The following is a 23361-nucleotide window of genomic DNA, read 5'->3' as shown; positions in this document are numbered from 1 at the left end:
GCCCAGCATACAAAGTGCAGTGGTCATGAGTATGTCATATACAGGATGATAGGGTGATGGGGTGATAAGGGTATGTCCATGCACATCTGGCACACCCTGTGCACACGCCTATGTATGGCATACTCCTGACAAGGGATGGGCTGTCTGTTCGACTTGAACATTGGCTGTTCGCCGAATAGCGAACAATTTGGGGTGTTCGCGGGAAATTACAAAAGCTGTGGAACACCCTGTACAAGTCTGTGGGAGAAATTAGAGTTTCCCGTACTTAAAACTGTCCCTGCACAAAGTGTCATTTCTGCAGGAAAAAAGGTCATTTAAAAGCACTCTTGGCTATAATGAATTGTCGGCTCCCCGTAATACAGAGAACAGTCACTGAAAGTCATTGATAAAAAAAAAAGCGTGGGGTTCCCCCAAATTCAATTACCAGGCCCTTCAGGTCTGGTATGGATATTAAGGGGAACCCCGCGTCACATAAAAATAAAATGACGTGGGGTTCCCCCCAAATATCCATACCAGACCCTTCAGGTCTGATATGGATTTTAAGGGGAACTCTACGCCAAATAAAAAAAGAAAATGGCGTGGAGTTCCCCCTAAAAATCCATACCAGACCCTTTAATCCGAGCACGCAACCTGGCAGGCTGCAGGACAAGAGGGGGGACGAGAGAGAGCCCCCCTTCTGAACCATACCAGGCCACATGCGCTCAATATTGGGAGGATGCTTTGGGGTCCCCCCAAAGCACCTTGTCCCCGTGTTGATGAGGACAAAGGCCTCATCCCCACAGCCCTGGCCGGAGGTTGTGGGGTCTGTGGGCGGGGGGCTTATCAGAATCTGGAAGCCCCCCTTAAGAAGGGGACCCCCAGATCCCAGCCCCCCCTGTTTGAAATGGTAAGGGGGTGCAAAAGTACCCCTACCATTTCACAAAGAAAGCGTAAAAAATAGTTAAAAAAGACACACACCGTTTCAAAAGTCCTGACGGTGAAACAAACCAACTAGCGCTGGTGAGATTATTTGGGACTTGGTGTCACCCTTATTCGGAAAGGGGTACACTTGTATGTGGAAAATTATTACACTGCGATCTAATTGCCAGGGCTTCCCCCAATGGCTTGTAGAGTCTTGTATACTTTTTTCAATTGGCTCTGCTGAACGTTTATGTGTTTCCAGAAGGTGCTGTGCCCAGAATACACAATGTAAATGCAGTGAGCCGGCTGCATGAGAGGCACTTCCCAGAAGTCCTCCCTGGTATCTCTACCCAACGATCACCCCAAAGAAGATGTCATGTCTGTATCAAGCGTGGATATAGGCGTGACACCCACTTTCGTTGTCCCTCCTGTCCTGGCCAACCTGGTCTTTGCATCAGTAAATGTTTGCATCGCTACCACACACTAGTGGAGTATTAACATAGGGTACAGCACTACACAGTCCTAGGGCAGACACAGGGTTTTCAAAGATGCTACCGCATTTTTAGAGACCCCAACCTGGAACCTTTACCAGTTACAGTTATATATATAACTGAATAAAGGGTTAACCCCCTGAATGCTCCCCAGTAAAGGTTTAAGCATCAGTTAGGGTCAGCGTCAATGCCAGGCAGCGTCAGATTAGTGCCAGTAGAGAGAGTCCCGGAGCAGAAGACAAAAAGGACATAGGTGGAGGGAAGGCATGACAGTGCTGGGAATAGCACAGTGCCGCTTTAAGAGATAGGGATGTCAGAACTTTAAGAAAGGGGGAGTGGTCAAGGGCTGGGCGGTACGCAGGCAAAAAGTAATATGCCTGGAAGGAGGATATAAGTCAGTCTCAAGTGGAGGAGGAAGAGATTCCCACCCACCCGCCCGGTGTTTTTTACGAGGGGTTAACCCGGAAGGCTTAAAAAGGGTAGGTCACTGTGACACGTTGGGTACCGCCTCCGAGTACGGGGTTTCCGACTGGAGGAAAGAGTTTAAAGTTCAGATAGCTGTTCACAGTGACCAGTGGTTTGGTGGTTGCACTTTGTTTATGACCCATTTGAAAAGGTTTTGAAGTAACAGTAAAAAGTTAAAAAAGTTATTTATTACATTTTATATATTGTATTAATAAAAGGCTGGCTGGCCATTTACTCCACACCTTGTCGAGTCATATGTTATTTATTGGTTAGGTTGGGTAAGGTTTTAAGGTGGTCATGGAATGGGCATAGGCCCTACGTATGTCATGATAACACCTACGCACACACCATACACCTCCCTTACTAGTATAGTGTCTGAACAGATCAATTTATTTGCAAGCTGACCTCAATGCTCTGTCTAATTGGGCGACTATGTGGCAGATGAGGTTTAAAGAGGAAGTAAACCCTGATGAGTTTACTTCCTCTTTTTTTCCCTGCAAAGGTAAAGCATAATGGACTACTATGCATCGCATCGCATCGCATAGTAGCCCATTATGTGTCACTTACCTGACACAGGAGCCAGCGAAGTCGCCGCTGTCCCCTGTAATCCGCCGCATCCATCTTGGTGGTGGCGTCTCGCAGCTCCGCCGCTGTCATTCGGCGAAGCCGCGATGACGTCACTCCCGCGCGTGCGCACGGGAGTCGACAAATGCGGCAGCTCCATTCTTGGAACTGCCGCGCTCAGTGCGCCTGTGCGCCGATGTCTACGGCGCATGCGCCGTAGACAGCGGTGCCCGTTTTCGGGCAAATATCTCCTAAACCATATAGGTTTAGGAGATATTGCTTGGACCTACAGGTAAGCCTTAATCTAGGCTTACCTGTAGGTCAAAGTGGTTTGTAAGGGTTTACAACCACTTTAATGTTGAGAAATGTAAAGTTCTGCACTTGGGGGCTAAGAATATGCATCATACATAGTAGGGGGAGTACAACTGGGGGGATCCATAGTGGAGAAGGATCTGGGGGTTTTGGTAGATCATAAGCTCAATAATAACATGCAATGCCAAGCTGTGGTTTCCAAAGCGAGCAAAGTCCTTTCTTGTATTAGGAGAGGTATGGACTCCAGAGAGAGAGATATCAATTTGCCCCCCTGTACAAATCATTAGTAAGACCTCATCTGGAATATGCAGTTCAGTTTTGGGCTCCAGTTCTCAAAAAGGATATCGGGGAACTGGAGAAAGTGCAGAGAAGGGCAACCAAACTGATAAGAGGCATGGAGGAGCTCAGCTATGAGCCCAAGAACTGTGCAGACTACATAGGGAGCGCTGGTAAGATTGTGTGGGACTTGGTGTCACCCTTATTTGGAAAGGGGTACCACTTGTACGTGGACAATTATAACACAAGCGTGACACCTTTTAGTCACCTTTTTGATTGTGGAATTGACGCATGTGGTACTGTGCAATCTAATTGTCGGGGCTTCCCCCAATGGCTTGTAGAGTCCCGACTTAGACAGGGGGAGAGAGCCTGCTTGAGAAGTAATAATTCGCTCGCAGTGAAGTGGAAGGATAATCAGAATAATTCAGAATGTCCAAATTCCTATGGAGAATGGTGTTGTGGAGAAACCCCTCTGTGTCCACAAATACAACCTTATTATGGGAGGGGTGAACTTCAACGACCAGTTGATGGAGCTGTAGTTAATTGCCCATAGAGCCAGACGCTGATACAAAAATGTGCCTCTATACTTATTTCAATTGGCTCTGCTGAACGATTATGTGCTATACAAAGCGTCAGGACAAACTGTATCTTTCCTTAAATTCCAGGAAGAGATCATCAGAGCCCTTCTGTTTCCAGACGTTGCAGTGCCCCAACTACATAATATAAATTCAGTGAGCCGGCTGCATGAGAGGCACTTCCCAGAAGTCCTCCCTGGTACCTCTACCCAACAATCACCCCAAAGAATATGTCGTGTCTGTAGTAGGCGAGGATATAGTGTGACACCCACTTTCATTGTCCCTCCTGTCCTGGCCAACCTGATCTTTGCATCAGTGAATGTTTCCATCGCTACCACACACTAGTGGAGTATTGGCATAGGGTACAGCACTGCACAGTCCTAGGGCACACTTACACAGGGTCTCCAAAGTTGCCATCGCATTTTTAGACCACCACATCTAAGGACTGGTAAACTACAATATATTACATTGGTGTTCTTGGGATTACTTACTCTTTAACTGGTCTTTGTGGATTATTTTTTAGGACAAGTGCCTTATTTTAGATAAAAAGGTGATCAGACCTCTATACCTTGGGAAGGGGAGAGGCTGTATGACGGATATTTTGGTGTTGTATTCATCATGTCCTCATTTTGTTCTCAAAGTCTACTGTATATACATCTGTACAAGGTGTAAAGGATTACATCTTCACCAACACTGAGGAATGTACAGATATTTGGTCTTATAATAAACAGGCTGTCTGCAGACAATGGGGGTTTATTTACTAAAGGAAAATTGGGTTGTTCACTTTGCAGGAGAATTTTCTCTTAGCTTGGAGAATGTGTTGACAATTCAGATTGCAAAGGCGAACCAATCACGTGCGGGAAAAATGCAGAATTTTTGCTTGAACTTGATTGGACGATAGCAGCCAGAAGAAAACTTTGCCTCATTCAATAAGGGCACTTTCACGCTGGGGCGGGGGGGGGGGGGGGGCGTCGGTGGTAAAGTGTTGCTAGTTTTAGTGGAGCTTTACCGTAGTTTTAGTGGCACTTTTCGCCCGCTATCGTGGCGCTTTTAACACTTTTTGCCATCCCAAAGATGCTGCTTGCACTCGGGGGTCTCACTCTGGGGTGACTTGAGGGGCGTTTTTCAGGTGCTATTTTTAGCCCAAAAGCGCCCGAGAAATGCATCCAGTGTGAAAGTAGCCCAAGCAAAGGGAAAATTCCCTAGCAAAGTGCACAACCTCTTTGTCTTTAGTAAATCAATTAAAATGTACTTGAATTAACATTAAAGTGATTAACAGTACTGACCTATACAGGTAATAGTGGGAGGAGTCCACTCCCAGGAGGAGCGGGGGTTGATACATCTCATTGTAGATGACGTTGATGAATAATATCCAGACCGACACCGGACTGTTATCTCTTCATTTTTATTATAATACTCCTTGTATTTAGAGATACTCTCCAATGTGTTGGGTATTATTGGAGGAGAACATTGTGCTGTGGAAGAAATGAAACCTTTATATATGTATACAATAAATGTGGACATGTAATATATATAGAATTTATCTGACCAATAAAACCAACACAGAGAAACCTCCATCAGAGTCAGTGACATAAAAATGTAACATTGTACTCCGGTACTATAGGGCACAGTCCTTGTAATTTCATTTAGGTGGTCACCTTAATATACAGCCCATGTAGAGAGTGCAGTGGTCAGGAGTATGTAATATACAGCCCAGCATACAGAGTGCAGTGATCAGGGGTATGTCATATACAGGGTGATAGGGTGACGGGGTGATAAGGGTGTGCGGAGGCACATCTGGCACACCCTTTGCGCACACCTATGTATGAAATATTCCTGACCACTGCACTCTATGTGGTACACTATATATGGCTAGACTTGGGAGAACAGATTGACCCCAGCATGAGTTTGGGCCGAATATTGGTTGTTCACCCGTTTGAAAGACACCCAAATTATCAGGGGGTTCGACCCTTTGTTCGGCCCAACCACAGTGCACCTCGCTGCCACACAGTGCAATGGAAGCCCTGATTGGCTGAAGCAATGAAAGCTTTGCCCAATCAGGGCACAGAACCATGATTGGAAAAAGTAATCATGACTCTATCCAATCATGGCTCATTGCTCTTAGTCCCGCCCCACACTATAAAAGTATTCTCCCCATAGCGGCCATTTGTAGTGTGATATCGGCGTGGAGAGAGATAGAACAGGGCTCTGTCCAGTGCTACTGGACAATTAGTGTTCTATTCTGTGCTATTCCGATTCTATTGTCCGTGTAGAGTATCAGTTTAGTGTGAATGTAGGGATAGTTCAGTCATTGTGAGTGTAGCGCCCATTCATCTTCACTTTACTGTCAGCTTAATTTGTCAGGGGAAGTTCCCTGCAGTATATTTCAGTGCATTACTGCAAGTTTAACGCAGTATACAGTATATCTGTGCGTTCATTGTCCCTCCTGTCCTGGCCAACCTGGTCTTTGCTTCAGTGAATGTTTCCATTGCTACCACACACTAGTGGAGTATTAGCATAGGGTACAGCACTGCGCAGTCCTAGGGCACTCTTACACAGGGTCTCCAAAGTTGCCATCGCATTTTTAGACCACCACATCTAAGGACTGGTAAACTACAATATATTACATTTGTGTTCTTGGGATTAGTTACGCTTTAACTGGTCTCTGTGGATTATTTTTAGGAAAAGTGCCTTATTTTAGATAAAAAGGTGATCAGACCTCTATACCTTGGGAAGGGGAGAGGCTGTATGACTGATATTTGGTGTTGTATTCATCATGTCCTCATTTTGTTCTCAAAGTCTATATACATCTGTACAAGGTGTAAAGGATTACATCTTCACCAACACTGAGGAATGTACAGATATAATCAGGCTGTCTGCAGACAATGGGGGTTTATTTACTAGAGGAAAATTGGGTTGTTCACTTTGCAGGAGAATTTTCTCTTAGCTTGGAGAATGTGTTGACAATTCAGATTGTAAAGATGAACCAATCACGTGCAGGAAAAATGCAGTATTTTTGCTTGAACTTGATTGTATGATAGCAGCCAGAAAAGCTTTGCCTCATTCAGTGGCATTGCCTCAGTTGGTGGTAAAGTGCCGCTAGTTTTAGTGGCACTTTACTGTAGTTTTAGCAGCACTTTTTTTTTTACGGCGCTTTTAACCCTCACTAGTGGCCAAAAAAGGGTTAAAAGTGCCCGCAAAGCTTTGCAGGCGCTTCGGCAGTGGTGCCCATTCATTTTAATGGGCGGGGGGGGGGGCGGTTTAGAAGGGCTGTATACACCGCTCCCGCACCGCCCCAATGTGAAAGCACTCGGGTTCTCACACTGGGATGGCTTCAGAGGTGCTTTATGTTAACGGCCTCAAAATGTGAATTAAGAGAGCTGATGATTGTAGACGCGATGAGATAAGGTGATCAGCTTGGCGTGGACTGCAAAGAATCACACAAACAGCATGAGATATGACCACTGACTTTATGGCTGGAAGTAGTTTAATTTTTACATAACAATACATCTTTTCCTTTTTTATAGTCACATGTTTATAATCATTAACAATATATAATACTGATTTTAACGACAGTATTTTAAAACGTAGTTACAACAATGAACATTACTATATTTTAATAACATATGTATCCCTGTTATTCAGTGTTATAGATAATTATCTTTATCTCTCTGGTACACTTTAAGTGTGCAATAATCATACCGGCAATGCATTGCTTTAATACAAATAGTATCATGGTAGTACTCTTTTTTAACCACTAGATGGTGCACATTGCATGTCTGTATGAAGCAATGCATAAGCTTTACATACAGTAGTTTTTTTTTCTATATTAATAACAGAAACCATGTGCTTTCTAATCTATGCAATTTTCAATAAATCAGGTTTAAATATACCTATTTAGAACGGTTTAGTGCTTATAATAGACATTTGTTCTGACTAATGCAGTATTTTCATGTTCTTATGCCCTTTTCACTTGTTTCTCACACATGCTGTTCTAAACTTCTAATTACAGCAAAACTATAGCATAAAATCTGCTGAGACTTTTTCTGCATCTGCTCAAGATGTTTAGAATTCTTTCTATCACAGGTTAATACAGATTAGGAACAATTTAGAGCACATACCTGCAAAGAATCACACAAACAGCATGAGATATGACCACTGACTTTATGGCTGGAAGTAGTTTAATTTCCAGTCACATGGTGTGTTGCCTTATATAGACTCTGTTTGTGTACCTTCTCTGCCATCTACTGGTTATTAATAGAATAGAAGGGACATATTTAGAAATAAAATAAAAAAAAATGAATATGTACGTTGCTTTGGGGTGTCTGTTTTGTGACCATATAAACCCAAGTCCGTCACATTTACAGGTGGTATTTTTAGCCCAAAAGCGTCTGATAAATGCCTCCAGTGTGAAAGTAGCCTTAGCGAAGGGAAAATTCCCTAGCAAAGTGCACAACCTCTTTGTCTTTAGTAAATCAATTACAATGTACTTGAATTAACATTAAAGTGATAAATAGTACTCACCTATACAGGTAATAGTGGGAGGAGTCCACTCCCGGGAGATGGGGGGGTTCCCACATCTCATTGTAGATTGCACAACTTATTTATCTTTAGTAAATCAATGAAAATTGGCTTGAATTAACATTAAAGTGATTAATAGTACTCACCTGTACAGGTAACAGTGGGAGGAGACCACTCTGGGGGGTTGTTACATCTCATTGTGTCAGATGATGAATGATATCCACGATTACATTGTACTGTCACTGATTCTCCATTATTATAATACTCCTTATTTTGATATATATAATACACATTGTCTATGGTGGGCTTTGTACACTGAGCTGTGGAATAAGAAGATAAAAGCAGATGATTATACATTATATACAGTGTGAGGAGTAAAGTGATTGTGTGTGATGGGCAGGGATGGGCCGAACACCCCCACCCCCCCCCCCCCCCCCCCCACGGTTCACTTCACACCAGAACTTGGCAAATAAATTCTCACAAAGACAGTTAAAGTCTATGGGACACGAACATGATAAATCAAAAGTGCTAATTCTAAAGGCTTATATGCAAGTTATTGTCATAAAAAGTGTTTGGGGACCCGGGTCCTGCCCCAGGGGACATGTATCAATGCAAAAAAAAAGTTTGAAAACGGCCATTTTTTCGGAAGCAGTGATTTTAATAATGATTAAAGTGAAACAATAAAAATGAAATATTCCCTTAACTACTTCAGCCCCGGAAGAATTTGCCGCCTTCCTGACCAGGCCATTTTTACGCCTTTAACTGGCAATTGCGCAGTTGTGTGACACTGTAAACAAACAGAATTGACTTCCTTTTCACCCCCAAAAATAGAGCTTTATTTTGGTGGTATTTGATCACCTCTGCGGTTTTTATTTTTTGTGCTATAAACAAAAAAAGAGCAACAATTTTGAAAAAAAAAAACACAATACTTTGTACTTTTTGCTATAATAAATATCCCCCCAAAAAAATAAAATGTCTTCATCACTTTAGGCCGATATATATTCTTCTACATATTTTTGGTAAAAAAAAAATCATAATAATCGTACATTGATTTGTTGCGCAAAAGTTATAGCGTCTACAAAACAGGGCATAGATTTATAGCATTTTTATTATTTTTTTTCCTTTTACTAGTAATGGTGGCGATCTGCGATTTTTAGTGGCACTGCAACATTGCAGGGAAGGGGTTAACATTAGGGGGCAATCAAGGGGTTAAATGTGTTCCCTCTGTGTGTGTTCTAACTGTGAAGGGAAGGGACTGACTGGGGGAGGAGATCGTTCTTACCTACTAGGAACACACGATCTGTTCTCTAGTCCCCTGACAGAACCGAGATTTCTGTCTCTATACACACAGATCCCCGTTCTGGCTCTGTAAGGAGTGATTGTGGGTGCCCGGTGGACATCGCAGCCGCCTGGCATGTGCATCGGCTCCTAAGAGACGCAGCGTGTGCGCCCCCCCCCCCCCCCATATGCCTTAAAGCGGCCGCCGTACAGCTACGGCAACTCACGCAGGGGAGCCATACTGCCATCGTCAAATGATGGCAGGCGGTCGGCAAGTGGTTAAATATTGTGCCTGGGGGTCCCCTTAGTCTGCCTGTAAAGTGCTACATCTGTCTGATGTGTTTCACAGCAAAATTACATTTCTTATTCAGACCCTTATCCCAGCATGCAGCCTATAGGAGAGGATGATAAGCCCCCACCTGCAAACCCCCACAGCCACCGGGCAAGGGTTGTGGGGATGAGGCCCTTGTCCCCATCAACATGGGGACAAGGTGCTTTGCGGTGGACACTAAAGCACCTTCCAAATGTTGAGGGCAAGTGGCCTGGTATGGTTCAGGAGGGGGGTGCTCGCTCGTCCCCCCCCCCCCCTTTCCTGGTCTGCTAGGCTGCTTGCTTGGATAAGGGTCTAGTATGGATTTTGGGGGGACCTCATGCAAATTTTTTTTTAATTTTGGCATGGAGCTCCCCTTGTTCTTTTCATATTGTGTATATGGTGGAGTGTCCTATGTTGTTGTACTCACCTGTACAGGTAACAGTGGGAGGAGACCACTCTGGGGGGTTGTTACATCTCATTGTGTCAGATGATGGATGATATCCAGGATTACATTGTACTCTCACTGATTCTCCATTATTATAATAATCCTTATTTTCATATATATAGTACACATTGCCTATGGTGGGCTTTGTACACTGAGCTGTGGCATAAGAAGATAAAAAAAGCAGATGATTATACATTATATACAGTGTGAGGAATAAAGTGGTAAAGTGGTTTTGTGTTATGGGCAGGGATGGGCCGAACACCCCCCCCCCCCCCCCCGGTTTTTCGGGAGCAGTGATTTTAATAATGATTAAAGTGAAACAATAAAACTGAAATATTCCCTTAACTACTTCAGCCCCGGAAGAATTTGCCCCGTTCCTGACCCGGCCATTTTTTTGCGAATCGCCACTGCGTCCCTTTAACTGACAATCGCGCGGTCGTGCGACGTTGTACCCAAACAAAATTGACGTCCTTTTTTCCCGTAAATGGAGCTTTCTTTCGGCGGTATTTGATCGTCTATGCGTTTTTTCATTTTTTGCGCTATAAACAAAAAAAGAGCGACAATTTAGAAAAAATAATAATATTTTGTACTTTTTGCTATAATAAATATCCCCAAAAAAATAAATAAAATATGTCTTCATCGGTTTAGGCCGATATGTATTCTTCTACATATTTTTGTAAAAAAATTACAATAAGCGTATATTGATTGGTTTGCGCAAAAGTTATAGCGTCTACAAAATAGGGGATAGAGTTATGTCATGTTTATTATTGTTTGTTTGTTTTTTTTGTTTTTTTTTTACTAGTAATGAAGTGGCAGTGATCGGCAATTTTTAGTGGGACTGCGAAATTGCAGGAAAGGGGTTAAAATTAGGGGGCGATCAAGGGGTTAAATGTGCTTCCTCTGTGTGTGTTCTAACTGAGCGGGGATGGGACATGACTGGAGGAGGAAATCGACCTTACCTACTAGGAACACACGATCAGTCTCTACTCCCTGGCAGAACCGGGATTTGTGTGTTTACACACACAGGTCCCTATTCTGGCTCTGTCAAGAACGATCATGGGTGCCCAGTGGACATTGCAGCTGCCTAGCACGTGCATCGGCTCCTAAGTGACGTGGCGTGTGCGCGCGCCCCCCTATACGCCTTAAACGACTCGCGCAGGGTAGCCATACTGTCGTCGTCCAGCGATGGCGGCTGGTCGGCAAGTGGTTAAATAACGTGCCCGGGTGTTCCCTTAGTCTGCCTTTAAAGTGACACATCTGTCAGATGTGTTACACAGTACGGCAGCAGAATTACATTTCTTATTCAGACCCTTATCCCAGCATGCAGCCTAGAGGACAGGATGGGGGGGGGCGACGAGCGAACGAAACATACTGGGCCATACTGGGCCACATACTGGGCCACAAGGGGTACTATGTATCCTATATTCATTCACATGGGAGGGGGGTGGGATCTGGCGGCCCCCTTGTTAAAGGTGGCTTCCAGATTCTGATAAGCCCCACCCCCAGACCCTCACAGACACCGGCAAGGGTTGTGGGGATGAGGCCCTTGTCCCTATCTACATGGGGACAAGGTGCATTGGGGTGGACCCTAAAGCACCCTCTCCATGTTGAGGGCAAGTGGCCTGGTATGGTTCAGGAGGGGGGGCTCACTCGCCCCCCCCCCCTTTCCTGGTGTTCCAGTCTGCTTGCTTGGATAAGGGTCTAGTATAGATTTTGGGGTGGACCCCAAGCCATTTTCTTTTTATATTTTGGCGTGGAGCTCCCCTTAAAATCTATACCAGACCCAAAGGGCCTGGTATGGACTGGGGAGGGAACCCATGTTTTTTTTTTTTTTCTTAATTCTGTCATGGGGTTCCCCTTAACCAATAAAATAAAATGTATTATATGCTGTATACTGTATATATGTGTATATATTCTACACTGACTGCACTGTGTATATATATATATATATATATATATATATATATATATATATATATATATATATATATATACTAAACTGCCTGCACGTCACTAACTAACCTGCCTCTAGCTCTCATTCATAACTCAGCGGTGGTGTCGGGGGGTGAGCGGGACTGAAAAGCTATCAAACACTAGCCAATGGGATGGGGTCTTGGCGGGCTGCTACATGTATGTGTCTCCACCCCCTTTCTTAAGCAGCCCAATCATTGGGTGGCATTTGATAGCAGCTTGGTTCCGCCCATCCCCGACATCGCTGCTGAGTTTTGACAGCCGGTCTCCCTGCATGCAGTTATATTACCTGACAGTTTCACACACTGAACGGCTCTGGCAAGCCTCACGATCTGTTGCTCAATATGAAACTCCCCCTCTACCCTGTCAGTGTCCATGAGTCGTGCCCATCAGTGGCGCCTATCAGTGCCAATCAGTGCTGCCAGTCAGTGCTGCCTATTAGCGCCCATCAACTCTGCCAATCAGTGCAGCCTATCAGTGCCAGTCAGTGCTACCTATCAGTGCTGCCAATCAGTGACCATCAGTGCTAACTATCAGTGCCAATCAGGGCACATCAGTGCTCATAAGTGCTGCCTATCAGTGCCCATCAGTGTCACCTATCAATTCCAATCAGTTCCAACAATCAGCACTTATAAGTGCTGCCTATAAGTGGCTATCAATGCTGCCTACCAGTGCCCATCAGTGCTGCCTATCAGTGCAACCTATCACTGCCCATCAATGCTGCCAATTAGTTCCCACAAATGCTGCCAATCAGTGCAGCCTATCAGTTCCAATCAGTGCTATCGGTGCAGCCTATCAGTGCCACCTATCACTGCCCATCAGTGCTGCCAATTAGTGGCCACCAATGCTGCCAATCTGTGCTTCCAATCAGTGCCAATCAATGCTGTCTATCAGTGCCAATCAGTGCAGCCTATCAGTGCCAATCAATGCCACCTATCACTGCCCATCAGTGCTGCCAATTAGTGGCCACCAATGCTGTCAATCTGAGCTTCCAATCAGTGCCAATCAGTGATGTCTATCAGTGCCAATCAGTGCAGCCTATCAGTTACCAATAATTACTGCCTAACAGTGCCACCAAATTGTGGCTATTAGTGCCCATCAGTTCTGCCAATCAGTACAATCTTTGCTGCTTATGAGTGGACATCAGTGCTGCCTATCACAGCCACCTATTAGTGTCAATCAGGGGCACCAATTAGTGCCCATCAGTGCTGCCAATCAGTGCCACCTATCAGTGCAAATCATTGCCCACCAGTGCTGCCAATCAGTGCCCACCAGTGCTGCCAATCAGTGCCCACCAGTGCTGCCAATCAGTGCCCATATCGACAGTTCCATACTCTTCTCCACACTGACGGTTCCATACTCTGCTCCACACCGACAGTTCCATACTCTACTCCATACCGACAGTTCCATACTCTACTCCACACCGACAGTTCCATACTCTACTCCATACCGACAGTTCCATACTCTGCTCCACACCGACAGTTCCATACTCTACTCCATACCGACAGTTCCATACTCTGCTCCACACTGATGGTCCCATACTCTGCTCCACACTGATGGTCCCATACTCTGCTCCACACTGATGGTCCCATACTCTGCTCCACACTGACGGTTCCATACTCTGCTCCACACTGACGGTTCCATACTCTGCTCCACACTGACGGTTCCATACTCTGCTCATACAGATGGTTCCATACTCTGCTCCACACTGACGGTTCCATACTCTGCTCATACAGATGGTTCCATACTCTGCTCCACACTGATGGTTCCATACTCTGCTCCACACTGACGGTTCCATACTCTGCTCCACACTGACGGTTCCATACTCTGCTCCACACCGACAGTTCCATACTCTGCTCCACACCGACAGTTCCATACTCTACTCCATACCGACAGTTCCATACTCTGCTCCACACTGATGGTTCCATACTCTGCTCCACACTGACGGTTCCATACTCTGCTCCACACTGATGGTTCCATACTCTGCTCCACACTGACGGTTCCATACTCTGCTCCATAGCGACGGTTCCATACTCTGCTCCACACTGACGGTTCCATACTCTGCTCCACACTGACGGTTCCATACTCTGCTCATACAGATGGTTCCATACTCTGCTCCACACTGACGGTTCCATACTCTGCTCATACAGATGGTTCCATACTCTGCTCCACACTGACGGTTCCATACTCTGCTCCACACTGACGGTTCCATACTCTGCTCCACACTGACGGTTCCATACTCTGCTCCACACTGACGGCTCCATACTCTGCTCCACACTGACGGTTCCATACTCTGCTCCACACTGACGGTTCCATACTCTGCTCCACACCGACGGTTCCATACTCTGCTCCACACTGACGGTTCCATACTCTGCTCCACACTGACGGTTCCATACTCTGCTCCACACTGACGGTTCCATACTCTGCTCCACACTGACGGTTCCATACTCTGCTCCACACTGACGGTTCCATACTCTGCTTCACACTGACGGTTCCATACTCTGCTCCACACTGACGGTTCCATACTCTGCTCCACACTGACGGTTCCATACTCTGTTCCGTAACGACGGTTCCATACTCTGCTCCGTAACGACGGTTCCATACTCTGCTCCACACTGACGGTTCCATACTCTGCTCCATACTGACGGTTCCATATTCTGCTCCACACTGACCGTTCCATACATATGGAAATCTCAATTACCTTTAATCTTACCACAATACCGATCTCTGTGATACGCAACGTCACATATAATACACATCAGACTGAAAACAAGACAAGGATGAGCGAGTTTGGGGTGGAGGAACTTCTGACCTCAACCTGATAGGGATGAATTAGGGCAGAGACTGTGAGCCAGGCCTTCTCGTCCAACATCAGTGCTGACCTCACAAATGCTCTTCTGGAAGAATAGTCAAACATTCCCATAGACACCCTCCTAAACCTTGTGGACAGCCTTCCCAGAAGAGTTCAAGTTGTTATATCTGCAAAGCGCGGGCCAACTCAATATTGAACCCTACGGACTAAGACTGGGAGGCCATTGAAGTTCATGTGCGTAAAAGCAGGTGTTACAATACTTTTGACAATATAATGTGTGTGTATATACACATGCATGTGTGTTTGAGCTTTGGGTGTTTGAGCTTTGGGGTGCACACCCTAATGTAATAGGCTGCGCACGCCTATGGATGGATCAGTTGATGGGAACTTTCAGTGGTATATGGATCATGGTCTGACCTCCTTATTATGGGATGTTGATCTGTCTGGGATCTGTCTGCAGTATTCTATGAAGACCAGAACATTCATCAGGAATCCATCAGTGTGTGTGCTGTCCTCTAATCAACTAAAATATAAAACTAAAGATAAAAAAAAAAAAACCCTAATAAGAACAAAAAAGGCAGCAAGAGAGTGATTGACCAAAGAGCTAGCAATCAGAGATAAAGTACTGTTTCTAACTGACCTTAACCTCTCCCTATGAACTTTGTCAGTTTTCCCTATCCTCTACCTACATCAGCTTCAATACATTGTTACTCTGGTGGCTTTGCCTCTTCTTCCTTCCTTTTTATAATACAGGAGTTGGCTTATCCAAAAGTCCCTTTATTGGCCCCTCTAAGTCTGATGGCCATAAAGTGCATTATGGTTGAAAAATAAATTTGCCTGGAAGAATTTTCACATAAATTCAACAGGTAAATTCTCAACCTGCAGGATTTTCCATGGCTGTGATGAATTTGAACCATTTCCCTAGAGCAGTCCCACTCCCAGCTCCGGTACCATGTGAAATAAAGACTTTCTTCTGTTCTACATACAGTGAGGAACACACCTGATTGTTGTACACACACATTAGTAATTGTCACCAGCCATGGGTGTAGACCCTTAGCTCAACATGACTAGAGCTAAACATGTAAATCCTTAGCTCAAGATGACCCCCTTCCCTAAAGGTGGGGTGTAAGAGATAGTTGGGGTTCCTCCCTCACAGAAGTTTGGACCCAGATGCAAACTACCCCCTGAGTCACCTCCAGGTACTCATGGCTTAGTGCAGTGTTCTACGCCACCTTTCTCTACATTAAATATTAAGCTTTTCTCCTGAACTGAACAAATTACAAGGATTCTCTACATGAGACAAAGAGGGGTTTGTTTTTGTTTCTCAACTGTATATTGGTAACACGTTGAATTCACATGCTCAACTATGCAGAGTTTTCCTTATCCTCTAAACAATTCCATCAATATCTCCAACTCCGACATGCGATACAGATTCAAAAGCTGACACTTACTTTAACTGTATCCATCTCCCACTTATTGGTGGAGGTCCTCCAGGTCACTGCCCGGAAAGGTCTGATATCGTGTGTGTATTCTGTAATAATATCTTCTGTCCAAGATCACGCTTCACTAAAGTGCACGGTTCATTGGATCCCAGATAATAGAGATATTGATGGTGATCAGCGGGATACAACCTTAGAATCGATTCCTATTGTATCTATATCAGCCTCCCATAGGCTCTCGCAATTGTGAATTCCTCATAGAGCTTATCAGTGAATGATGTATGCATGGCTTATCAGACGGACTTATCAGACGAATGACTGTATGCATGGGGCTGGAGAGATTCACCCCTATGTCCATAGTGTAAAACGCATCAGCACAATTTTATACATATGATTTGGCACTGCGCAAAACTTAAATGTTACTGGGCTGAAGTTTTACATGTTATTTCTGATCTAGCTCAAGTACATATAACTTCAACTCTGTTGTTGTGCCTGATAGGTGTGGTTGATGCTGAAATGTATCCAAATGGTACATATATTATGATAACCTGGATATTGTATTTAGCTAGAAAGCTTATTGCCCGACACTGGATAGCATCCACCGTGCCTACCAAAAAACAATGGATTGCCTATGTCAACTCCCTCCTACTCAGGGAACAATTGGCTTATTGCCTCAGAAATGCTACCCCAAAGTTTAACCTCATTTGGCAGAATTGGTTAGACCATCCTAGTCTTGCTCCACCGCAGTTAGTGATGGATAGGCTTTTAAGACTCTAACTCACCAAGAGTCACAGGGTTCTGTGTGGTGCTGGTTTTCCTTTGCATTCAATAGTAGAAAAGGTATATTTCCTGGCATAATATGTTTTATGGCAAGTGCTGGAAACTCTATTTCAGGGCTAGGTGTCACATAATGTCTGGGATTATGATCCAGGGACCTGGTGTTCTTTGGACAGTTCCCTACTAACTGAGCCACTGTCAAACGTCCATCTATGTAAAGCCCTTGTTATGCCCTGCTCCTTGATCTTGCACCCTGGCCCCACCCAGTGTCCAGCTGTAGGCAGTCACTTAGTTTAGTGACCTATAAATCATCACTTCCCCTTTCTGTCTTTGCCCTAGTATAGGTTCCAGTATGGGATTGTGTTTCTGGTTGCTGACGTCAGCTTGTTCCTGACTATGCTTCTTGGGCTACTCCTTTTGGACTTTGCTAATCGTTGTTGCTGACTCTGCCTGTTCCTGACCTTGCCTCTTGGACTACTCCTTTGGATTTACACTGATTGTGGTTGCTGACACTGTCTGTTCCCGATGCCTCTTCCTGGTATACCCCCTGAACTGCTGCCTTGGTTTGCTGACTTCACTCTCTACGAACTATGAGTTGCTTGTTTAGTGTTCCTTGATATAGGCTGTTTGCACTTCCTATTGTGGTCTCATATTTCTGGCTGCAGGATCTCAACTGCCCTTCCACCTGATACTGGGATAAGAAGACTACCAGCCAGGAAACCGGAGGGACCAGGGTCGTCTTTAAGGCAGGGCAAAAGGGGCAGCTGCCCTGGGCCATGTCATTGTTGTGGGGCCCAAAACAGCTGCCTCATACTTGCCAACTATCCCAGTTTAAATTCCCTTGTCCCTTGAAGTTTTAGTCCTGTGCTGTGTCCTTATATCAGTGTGAAGTGCTGCTACTAATGCTGCCCAGCTCTGCCCTATTGTTGTGTACAGATGACTCACCTGCAGACCCCGTGTTTACATATAAATAACGAGCATTCATATGTAAATAGCGGCAACAATACTAAGTAAATAGCTGCGGCTGGCGGCATTGATATGTAAATAAAGGTGGCATTCCTATATATATCATGCTCCCTTGCTGTGAGGAGGTGATGTGCTGTAACCTCTAGCAACTAATCAGTGAGCCATAACGTGTGCTGTAACCTCTAGCAACTAGTCAGTAAGCAGTAATGATACGCTGTAACTGCTGGCAACCAATCGCAATTGCTGCCTGATCTGATACAGAAAACTGATTTTAGGTCTAGCTGCTATTTATAGTATGTCTCAGAGTAGGTGGAGAGGGAAATTGCATGGGGGGGGGGGCCCAAGAAAAATTTTGCCCAGGGCCCAATCTATATTAAAAGACGGCCCTGGGAGGGACAGTTAGCGTCTCCTGGCGGTCCTGACATTAAGTATCTCTGTTGAGAGAAACAAATGTTTTCTATCTGTTTTATATGATGTGACTGTCCATTATTTGACTCTTGTATACGGTATGGGCTTTGTACAGCCTCAAATGCTTTTTTTGATGTATAGTCACTTTGTGAAATCTACAGTAAGTTTGGATTTAAAAATAAAATTATAATTAAGCTCTTCTGCTGTGTATCCCCTTGTCTTTCCTCTCATCCTCAGTTTTCCACCCCACTCCACCCTACCCCCTTCTCTCTGGTTCTGATCTGTAGAGGAAGATTACAGAAAGTTGTGTAAGAACATTGTATGTAGTGATCTCAGGGAGGTTTACTGAGCAGTGAATGGACCATAGATGTCCACTGAGAAACATTCAGAGGTACCTGTCCTCAATGTGGGGCACCAACCCAAACCGGAATCAAAGCTTTATGGCTGTAGAATACTGAAAATACTACAATGGAATAATACAGTGATTTGGTAAAGAGCCATATAATGATAACATTTGAGGAAATTGTGTGTTAACTTTTTATGTGAAATGGCCGGACAGTTGATATTCCTAACTATTTTACTTACACTTAAGGAATTGCTCAAGCGTAGGGATGGGCTATCTGTTCAAGTTGAACATTGGCTGTTCGCCCGTTTGCCGAACAGCGAACAATTTGAGGTGTTTGCAGCAAATTCGAAAAGCCGCGGAACACCCTTTAAAAGTGCTAATTTTAAAGGATTATATGCAAGTTATTGTCATAAAAAGTTTTGGGGACCCGGGTCCTGCCCCAGGGGACATGGATCAATGCAAAAAAAAGTTTTAAAAACGGACGTTTTTTCAGGGAGCAGTGATTTTTAATAATGCTTAAAGTGAAAAAATAAAAGTGAAATATTCCTTTAAATTTCATACCTGGGGGGTGTCTATAGTATGCCTGTAAAAGGGGGCATGTTTCCGTGTTTATAACAGTCCCAGCACAAAATGAAATTTCTAAAGGGAAAAAAAGTCATTTAAAAGTGCTAGCGGCTATTAATTAATTGTCAGTCCCGAAAAATCACACAAATGTCATTAAAAAATAAAAATGTGTGAGGGTCCTCCAAAATTCCATTACCAGGCCCTTCAGGTCTGGTATGGATTTTAAGGGGAACTCCACGCCAAAATTAAGAAAAAAAATGGCATGGGGGTTCCCCCAAAAATCCATACCAGACCCTTATCTGACCACGCAACCTGGCAGGCCGCAGGAAAAGGGGACACCCAGATCCCGCCCCCCCCCCCGTATGTGAATTGGTAATGGGGTACATTGTACCTGTACCATTTCACAAAAAGAAAGTGTCAAAATGTTAAAAACCACATGAGAGCTGGCTTGGGACAAGTCCTTTATTAAAAAAAAAAAAAAAAAAAGATTCCAGCGATGTAATCCAATAAATCCATGCTCCTACTCCAGCGATGTAATCCAATTCTCGTTCTCCAGGATTTCCATTGCATCAGAGGGGGGCGGGGTCACCAGTAAATGTCACTGGGAAACCTCAGAGTTTCCCCTTGTCAGAGGGGGCGGGGTCACGTGACGGGTGGCCCCGCCCTCATCTACATCAGACCTGTTGAGCTAGCGTTGCGTCATTGGTGCCTCCATTGGAGGCAGAATCCTGTGCTTGTTCCTCGCTGGAGTCACTGGAGATCATCCATCACTGGAGATCGAGAATTGGATTACATCGCTGGAGTAGGAGCATGAATTTATTGGATTACATCGCTGGAATCTCTTTTTTTATTTTTTATTTTTTTATTTTTAATAAAGGACTTGTCTCAAGCTGTCTCTTGTGTGATTTTTTTTAAACATTTTGACACTTTCTTTTTGTGAAATGGTACGGGTACAATGTACCCCATTACCAATTTACACCGGGGGGCTGGGATCTGGGGGTCCCCTTGTTCAAGGGGGCTTCCAGATTCCGATAAGCCCCCGGCCCACAGACCCCCACAACCACCGGGCAAGGGTTGTGGGGATGAGGCCCTTGTCCCCATCGACATGGGGACATCCTCCCCATGTTGAGGGCATGTGGCCTGGTACAGTTCAGGAGGGGGGGCATGCTCTCGTCCCCCCTCTTTTCCTGCGGCCTGCCAGGTTGCATGCTCGGATAAGGGTCTTGTGTGGATTTTTGGGGGAACCCCACGCCATTTTTTTATTTTGGCACGGGGTTCCCCTTAATATCCATACCAGACCTGAAGGGCCCGGTAATGGAATTTTGGGGGACCCCTACGCATTTTATTTTTATTTTTCAATGACTTTTATGTGTATTGTTGGTACCGGCACTTCATTAATATCCGGCACTACCACTAGTACTTTTAAATTACTTTTTTTCCTTTAGAAATGTCATTTTGCACTCAGACTATTCTAAACATGGGAAACATGCACCCCTTTACAGGCATACTATAGACACCCCCCAGGTACGAAATTTAAAGGAATATTACACTTTTATTGTTTAAATTTCAGCATTATTAAAATCACTGCTCCCGAAAAACTTCAGTTTTTAAAACTTTTTTTGCATTGGTACATTTCACCTGGGGCAGGACCCAGGTCCCCAAACACTTTTTATGACAATTCCATGCATATTAACCTTTAAAATTACCACTTTTGATTTTTCGCGTTCGTGTCTCATAGACTTTAATGGGGTTCGCGTGTTCAAACTAATTTTTTGCCTCTTCGCATGTTCTGGATGCGAACCGAACCGGGGGGTGTTCGGCCCATCCCTACTCAAGAGATGGTTATTCATGTAGAGAACAATGCTTATGTGATGATGTCAGATTAGCAATACACTATGAATGAATGGTGACGTAATGGAGCCCCTCAGGGGTGGGGCTATGACGCCCTGCACTCATAGTATGTCCTTTTCTCACCTGGACGTCTGAGGACATTGTGTTGAGAAAAAAAAGTACTAATAGTTCAGCTTCAGATTGAAGGTGAGTATTGCAGTCTGAGCTTATTTTTTTTATTTGATTACATTCTGGAGGCCATTTAATTAAAATACTTGGAGTTAGGCTTTACACATAACCTTTAGGCCGCGTACACACGCGGGGACTGTTCGCCCAACTTTGTCCGTCAAACAGTTTCGGCAAACAGTCCGCTCAAAATTAGCATGGACGGACATGGCAACACACGACGAACGAACAGTTTGCTGAAACCGTGCGCGATGACGTGAACGGCACGTACGACGGGACGAAAAATACGACGTCCTATACACTGCATTATAACTTTCGGCGTGTAAATCCTTTCTGAGCATGCGCGGAACTTAGTTTGACGAACAAGCCTACACACGAGGGGACTGTTCGCTGAAACAAAGTTTCAGCAGACAGTTTTTCGGAAATTCCAAAAAACCTTGTTCAGCGGACTGTCCGCTGAAACTGTCCGCTGAAAGCCCACACACGAGCGGACTGTCCGCCGAAACACTGTTCAGCGGACAAAGTTGGGCGAACAGTCCCCGCGTGTGTACGCGGCCTTAGAGCCGGTTCCCACAGGTGCAACCCGGGATCCGAGTTCAGGTTGCCACAAGTTGCCCCAAGTCACGCTGTTGAGAAAATAAATGGTAGTGAATGGAGCCGCCTTAATGTACACTACAGCAGTTGCTCCGGCTTCAAAAAAGGTTCCTGTACTACTTCAATCCGACTTCTAGGCAACTTGTACCCATTGATTTCAATGGAAGTCGCCTCCAAGTCGGATCTCCATCTATATTGAAGCGACAATATCGCCTCTCTAATATTAAAAACCGGCATGGGTTCCCCCTCCAAGGGCAAACCAGGCCCTTAGATCTAGTATGGATTTTTAGAGGAACCCCCCTACGCCGAAAAAACGTTGTGGGGGTCCCCCCAAAATCCATACCAGATCCTTATCCGAGCACGCATGTGTCAACATTGGAAGAAGAAAGAGAGAAGAGGGAAGAAGGAAGGAGGAGACCGGGCTCCCACGCTAGTAAAAGAGCAGGAAGAAGATATCGGAGGAACCGGAAGCAGAACCGGAGAGCGGAAGAAGAGGCCGAACAGAGCGGAGAAGTTGGAAGAAGACCCCCGAAGTCGGAAGAAGACTCCCGGAGCTGATTAATAAATTAATTAAAAAACTTGTGTGTTTTTTTTATTGACACTTTTTTTCCCCAGGTAAATGGGTAGGGGTACGATGCACCCCATATTCATACACATAGAGTGGGGGGCCGGGATCTGGGAGCCCCCTTATTAAAGGGGGCTCCCAGATTCCGATAAGCCCCCTGTCCGCAGACCCCGACAACCAACGGCCAGGGTTGTCGGGAAGAGACCCTTGTCCTCATCAACATGGGGACAAGGTGCCTTGGGGTGGGGGGCCACAGAGCGCCCCCCTTCCCCAAAGCACCCACCCCCCCATGTTGAGGGCATGTGGCCTGGTACGGTTTGGGGGGGAACTCACTCGTCCCCACCCCCTTTCCTGACCGGCCAGGCTGCGTGCTCAGATAAGGGTCTGGTATGGATTGTGGGGGGACCCCATGACGTTTTTTTCCAGTGTAGGGGGTTCCCCTTCAAATCCATACCAGACCTAAAGGCCTGATTTGCCCTTGGAGGGGGAACCCATGCTGGTTTTTTATTTAAAATTTGGCGTGGAGTTCCCCCTCAAGAGATTATTCTGTGATTGGCCACGACCAAAGTTGCCTGGCCTGGGGGGTGGCATAAAGTTGTGTTGAAGTCGCCCCGAGTCGCTCTGTTATTCATGCTCAAGTCGCGCTTGAAGTCGCGTTGCCCCTGTGTGAACCGACTCTTATTGCTTGTAGTTAAAGTGTACATATAAATATTTGCAGGTCTAAATTGTGTGAAACATGTAAATACTAATAAACAATAAGAAA

At 45.0% G+C, this 23361-nt stretch overlaps 1 protein-coding gene across 1 annotated transcript in view; it reads right to left on the bottom strand.

Moving 5' to 3' along the window:
• LOC143956838 (uncharacterized) overlaps positions 1-23361 on the bottom strand; it is a 164353-nt gene that overhangs the window by 60248 nt on the left and 80744 nt on the right. Inside the window, exons 5-7 of the mRNA XM_077467011.1 lie at positions 10123-10296; positions 8251-8424; positions 4870-5058 (exon numbers count right to left, since the gene is read on the bottom strand). Coding sequence (XP_077323137.1) covers positions 4870-5058; positions 8251-8424; positions 10123-10296 — 537 coding nt within the window. The remainder of the gene's footprint in view (positions 1-4869; positions 5059-8250; positions 8425-10122; positions 10297-23361) is intronic.

This window comes from Lithobates pipiens, unplaced genomic scaffold, assembly GCF_037356315.1.
Source record: "Lithobates pipiens isolate NorthernLeopardFrog02 unplaced genomic scaffold, aLitPip1_a1.2 Scaffold_44, whole genome shotgun sequence".
Classification (NCBI taxonomy): Eukaryota; Metazoa; Chordata; class Amphibia; order Anura; family Ranidae; genus Lithobates; species Lithobates pipiens.
The sequence above is the reverse complement of the archived record's forward strand: the minus strand, read 5'-3'. Positions and strand labels throughout refer to the sequence as shown.